The following is a 6,319-nucleotide window of genomic DNA, read 5'->3' as shown; positions in this document are numbered from 1 at the left end:
CTGTATTGTGCGAAAATCATGCGGATAATTGTTTACCTAAAGAGGCTGCTTAGTAGGTGAAAGAAATATTGTCTCCACGCTCCCACGGGCACGGAATAAGTAATAGTCTTCCCCGGTAACGGGGCTTTACAAATACTCGCAATGCTTGTATAACCAAATTTGTCTCATCTGATTATGTAAAAATCTCCCCGGATTTTTCTGGCGCTTCTCTAAGCAAATTCAATAATCATATAAGCTATATTAGGATTTATACGTAAAATGCAATTCGTACTTCATTAGGATTCAATGATGGTAAACTTAGGTAGGTCATCTACATCATTTCGGATTTTATTGCGAGAATTTTCATAAAAAGATCTGCCAGTTACTTTCAGCGAGTAACCCAGTATAATGTAATAAAGGATGTGCAGTGGTCGTGCAGGGAGGGACCGGAAAGGACGGCGCCGGACCGGATCGGACCGGGCACGGTCCGGCGCGCACGACACGCTGAATGGCCACAGACAGTTAAAACGCTTTGTCAGCTGGCGGGTTGACCCTTCTTACATACTTGAAGACGTTGTACTCGAGATGTGCTTAACCTAATTGTAGCTTAGTTGGGTACCACTTTATTGATTTATTTTCCAAGGGCTACGGTCGTGAGATGAATTTACGAATTTCCTATGAACATATTTTTAGGTAGTGGTTAAAATCATCTTCAGTTTTTCGGCAAAAGAATGCCTTTTGGTCTGAATTATTTAGGACAGCACGGATTAAGTTTGATTGAACTACTTAATTCCATTATTTTAGATGACGGCGGTTTTACATAGAAATAAAATGAGAGTCAACTCGATACCAAAGAAAATATTACTTTTTCTGTTAAAAATTGTAACAGCGCGAGTCTCACTTTACCTCGCTGTAAAGAGCCGCCCGAGGATACGTTGCGACTCGGATGTTGCTCTTTACGCTTCGAGTTACCCTATTAAAAGTTTTATTACACCCGCGAACCAACTAACTTCCCTCCGCAGGAGTAACGATAAGATATTAAATTTAAAAACATGGCTCTTAAAAAAGTGGGTTTACACTGCAGAAGGCGTTTCAGGAACGACGCAAACTTCAAGGACGCAAAGATCCAGAAATACTCAAATTCAGAATACTGACAAAAGAAGAAGAACAATGCGAAGAGATATACAAAAAGACAACTAAAAGAGATGAAAGCGGAAGATATACGGTACACTTACCATTAAAACAAAACGTTAAAGAAACAGTTGATCTATGTGGTGATACGAAACAACAGGCTGTCAATCGTTTTAAGAGTCTGGAAAGAAAATTTGGAAAAGACGACAAGTTAAAGAAGGAATACACAAATGTTATAAATGAGTACAAGGACATGGGACACTTGCGAAGATCAGAAAAACAAGACGATGACAATGCACTGTATCTTGCTCATTTGGCTGTAATTCGAGAGGACAAAGACACTAGCAAAGTGCGCGTAGTCTATGATGCTTCTGCTAAGGGCTCACACGGTCATTCTCTCAATGACACCATGATGGTAGGACCGGTTTTACAACCCGATCTTCGGAGCCTAGTAGTAGCTTGGCGAAAACACAAGATTTGCGTCGTAGGAGATATCGTAAAAATGTATAGGATGATAAATATGACAAAAGAACACATAAACCTGCAACGTATTGTCTGGCGAGATAGACCGGAGGATGAGTTCGAGAGCTATGAGTTAACAACTGTGACATTTGGGACCGCTGCAGCGCCATTCTTAGCAGTCCGTACATTAAACCAATTAGCCGACGATGAAGCTCGCGAATTTCCTGAAACTGCGCCAGTAATAAAGAAGTCGTTTTACATGGATGATCTAATGGTAGGAAATGAAAACATAGAAGAAACGAAGAAAATGTGCCAAGAAATTAAAGAAATAATGAGAAGAGGAGGATTTCAAATGCAAAAATGGTCTAGCAATTCAGATGAAGTTTTAGAATATTTGAAAGAAGACAATACAACAACAACACGCTACAAATACAACAACACAAGACACACGCTACAAACTTGTGTGTACAAGAGACACGCTAGAAATCAAAATGGACAAAATAATAAAGATTCTTGGCTTAACCTGGAATAGACAAGACGATACGTTTGAAATTACAGTGAACTTACCTGAGATGAGAAGTCCTATAACAAAGAGGTCTATACTTTCTGATGTTGCTCGCCTGTTCGACCCTTTTGGGTGGCTAGCACCTGTAATAATAACTGCTAAAGTATTAATTCAGAAGTTATGGTTGAGTCATCTGGGTTGGGATGATGAGTTGCCATCGGACTTGACAGACGAGTGGCTTCGGTATAGAGAAGAACTGATAAATTTACAAAACGTCAAGGTTCAGCGTTGGTTAAACATGACACGAGAAGATGATCACATTGAGCTGCACGGATTTTCAGATGCATCCACTCAAGCTTATGCAGCCGTGACGTACCTGAAGGTTGTTAGAGGTGGTGTAGTATACGTCTCTATGATCGCGTCAAGAACTAAAGTCGCACCCCTGAAGCAACTCTCTGTTCCCAAATTAGAGCTTTGTGCTGCAGCCTTATTAGCAGAATTGATCAGTGATGTCGCAGAGCTTCTGAAGATTCCTAAAAATAAAATATTTGTTTGGACGGACTCAATGGTCGTACTGGCTTGGCTGCAATCTCAACCTAGTCGCTGGAAAACATTTGTAGCGAATAGGACAGCAGATATTACACGATTGATAGATAATGATCGTTGGAGACATGTGCAATCTGCGGATAATCCTGCGGACATCGCGACAAGAGGAGTCAAAGCGCAAGAATTAGCTACACAAGATCTGTGGTGGAGTGGGCCAGAATGGCTTAAGAGAGACCAAGTAGAATATGAAAAAAGAGAAATTGCACAAACAGAATTAGAATCAAAAACGACATGTCATGTACTTGTAGATGAAAAGCCTATATGGGAGAGATTTTCAACAATGTCACGAATGAAGAGAGTGCTAGCTTATTGTAGAAGAATGTTAACCGGAAGAAAAAGAGAGCTAGAAGAGAGTAAACACTTAACAGTTAAAGAAATGGAAAAAGTGGAAGAAGAATGTATAAAGTTCTATCAAAATTTAGTATATGGAACAGATATAGACGATTTGAAGAAAGATGGAAGAGTTAAGAAAAGAAGTACCCTAATCACACTTGCACCATTCTTAGACGAGAAAGGTTTGCTAAGAGTGGGAGGACGTCTTCAAAATGCCTCAATGTCTGAAGAGACAAAGCATCCAATTATTATTCCACGCAACCAACATATTACCAAATTAATTGTTAATGAGGCCCACACTAGAACACTTCATGGTTGGAACCAGTTAATGATGACTTACGTGAAAACCAAATACTGGGTTATCGGCTTAAAGTCATCCATTCGAAAATGCATTTACAATTGCAAAAACTGTGTCATAGACAAAGCTAAAGTCAAGAATCAGTTCATGGGCCAGCTGCCAACAGTCAGAGTTAACCAAAATCGACCCTTTTTAAATAGTGGCGTGGACTATGCTGGACCCATTTTAATGAGAACCTCTAAAGGCCGAGGACATCATGCGATCAAGGGATACATTTGTTTGTTCGTATGCATGGCCACTAAAGCTATTCATCTTGAGGCTGTATCGGATCTGACTTCCCAAGCTTTTATAGCTGCTTTTAGAAGATTTGTCGCGCGCAGAGGCCATTGTAAAGATATTTGGAGCGATAATGGTACCAATTTTATTGGTTCTGCTAAAGAGTTAAAGGGCATGTTCGAGCCTGGGAAAAACAATTTAGCCAGCGAGGTGGCAGAACTGCTAGCTACTGAAGGGACAACGTGGCACTTCATACCCCCAAGAATGCCTTCATACGGAGGCCTGTGGGAAGCGGGAGTTCAGTCTGCCAAACGACATTTAGCTAGGGTAAATAAGGATACTAAACTGACTTATGAAGAATTAGCGACTCTGTTGACTCAGATCGAGGCCTGTCTAAATAGTCGTCCTCTTTGTGAAATAGACAGTACCACAGGAGTCCCACTGACGCCAGGACATTTCTTAGTGGGTGAGCCCTTGGTCAGTGTTCCAGACTTAAATTACGAGCACAAAAAAGTCAATATACTTACCAGATGGCAGTTAGTACAGAAGATGACGCAGAACTTTTGGCGCCAATGGCAGAACGATTACCTTAACACACTGCAACAAAGATATAAGTGGCAAGTTGCCGTACCAGCACCCTGCATTGGAGATTTAGTAATCATAAAGGATGAAATTACGCCACCTACTAAATGGTTACTAGGGAGGGTCAAGTATCTTCATCCCGGAGCAGATAACCTGGTGAGAGTGGTAACTGTACAGTGCAAGGGAGACCACGAGCTTAAAAGACCTTTGTCAAAATTAATATTACTCCCTAAAACATTGAATGAGTAGACCTATACTAGTAGTTCTATACCTAATCATGTACAGTGAAGTATATGGTGAAGTGAGTGAAATGATTTTGCATGTACTGAAGTGAATAGTTTACTAAAGTTTTATATAATTATTATACATTGGTATCTTAAAATTTTCATCCTTTTTTTTTTAAATAACTGTGCATGCTCTTTGAATTGTTTAAATGTATTGAAAACTGTTAGTTTTGGCGGCCGGTATGTCTAAACGTATCTATACATATAAATGTAGCCATAATAGTAAATCATTACCTCAGTTGCAATTACACCTGCATCGAAGAAACATGTCTTTTACTGTGTAACCTACCCTTACATTCAAAAATGAGCTTTAACCGAAGGAACACTCTTATTTTAGAAGTTACAGGGGGGGGGGGGACACATTTTACCACTTTGGAAGTGTCTCTCGCGCAAACTATTCAGTTTAGAAAAAAATGATATTAGAAACTTCAATATCATTTTTGAAGACCTATCCATAGATACCCCACACGTATGGGTTTGATAAAAAAAATTTGAGTTTCAGTTCGAAGTATGGGGAACCCCAAAAATTTATTGTTTTTTTTCTATTTTTGTGTGAAAATTTTAATGCGGTTCACAGAATACATCTACTTACCAAGTTTCAACAGTATAGTTCTTATAGTTTCGGAGAAAAGTGGCTGTGACATACGGACGGACAGACAGACGGACAGACGGACAGACGGACAGACAGACAGACAGACATGACGAATCTATAAGGGTTCCGTTTTTTGCCATTTGGCTACGGAACCCTAAAAAAACCTACTCGGTCCGGAGAAATCCTAACATAATGGTTAACCCAGCCAGGACGGTAATTAAAAGAAAATTGTAAGTTACGCTCGGGCGTGTTTAATAATTAACGAGGCCCTTTATCAGCGGCGATACTGCGACATCAAACGCTGATCACCGCCCGCCCTCTTTGCTACGCTCATGATATATTTACACGGAGACTGATTCCGTTTTTATGGTTCCGTACCCAAACGGGACCCTATTACTAAGACTTCGCTGTCCGTCCGTCCTTCCGTCCGTCTGTCACCAGGCTGTATCTCATGAACAGCGATAGTTAGACAGTTGAAATTTTCACAAATGTTGTATGTCTGTTGCCGCTGTAACAACAAATACTAAAAATAAAATAAAATAAATATTTAAGGGGGGCTCCCATACAACAAACACGATTTTTTTGCTCTATTTTTGTTGATGGTGCGGAACCCTCCGTGCGCGAGTCCGACTCGCACTTGGCCGGTTTTTACAATATGATATCATTTATAATTATCATGTTTTGATACGACCTCGACCGCGATGTCCGTGAACATCACTCGGCGTCAGCGGGTCACGCTGATTGGGAGTCGCGAAATGCAATAAGGAGTCGTCTTCTTCATAAATTCCGTTGTTGAGTCGGTCCATATGTTGGGTTGGTCACTAAAACCCGAAACCTATTTTAAGTACCTAGCAGTCTTTGAATATCGAATTCTTGAAATAATACTTAAATTAATTTCGATCTCATAAGTCTATACGTATTTGAAAGAAAATATCATGTGCTCTTGTTTAATGTGTAAAATAATCCTTTAGCTTAATTGATTAATCCACTCTCCATTAATTATTAAAATTAACTATTGTTAAGCTCATCCCAGCAAGTACACCGTATAATGTTTAATCCGATTGTCTGTAATATTAATGTGCGGGTAAATTGGTAAATAAGCCGCGTCACAACGATTCCACTTTGATGTTCGCTGTTAAGGAAAAGGACTACCGCTTCTCTATACAAACATACTCCCCGTTTTCCTTTCTGAGTAATAATATGAACATTATGGAAAATATTTTTACTTAATTTGACGTACGAGTATATTAGCCACAGCAGTCTTCGTCTAA

At 39.8% G+C, this 6,319-nt stretch overlaps 1 protein-coding gene across 1 annotated transcript; it reads left to right on the top strand.

Moving 5' to 3' along the window:
* The first annotated feature begins 2,375 nt into the window (after window positions 1-2,375).
* On the top strand, window positions 2,376-4,421 carry LOC134655314 (uncharacterized). The gene has a single exon (XM_063510765.1). The coding sequence runs from the start codon at window positions 2,376-2,378 to the stop codon at window positions 4,419-4,421; it is 2,046 nt and encodes a 681-aa protein (XP_063366835.1).
* Window positions 4,422-6,319: the final 1,898 nt, after the last annotated feature.

This window comes from Cydia amplana, chromosome 16 (assembly GCF_948474715.1).
Source record: "Cydia amplana chromosome 16, ilCydAmpl1.1, whole genome shotgun sequence".
NCBI lineage: Eukaryota > Metazoa > Arthropoda > Insecta > Lepidoptera > Tortricidae > Cydia > Cydia amplana.
The sequence above is the reverse complement of the archived record's forward strand: the minus strand, read 5'-3'. Positions and strand labels throughout refer to the sequence as shown.

Bases quoted from the DNA above. Each gene is read 5' to 3' on its own strand.
- LOC134655314 (XM_063510765.1), top strand. From the start codon at position 2,376: ATGACACGAGAAGATGATCACATTGAGCTGCACGGATTTTCAGATGCA.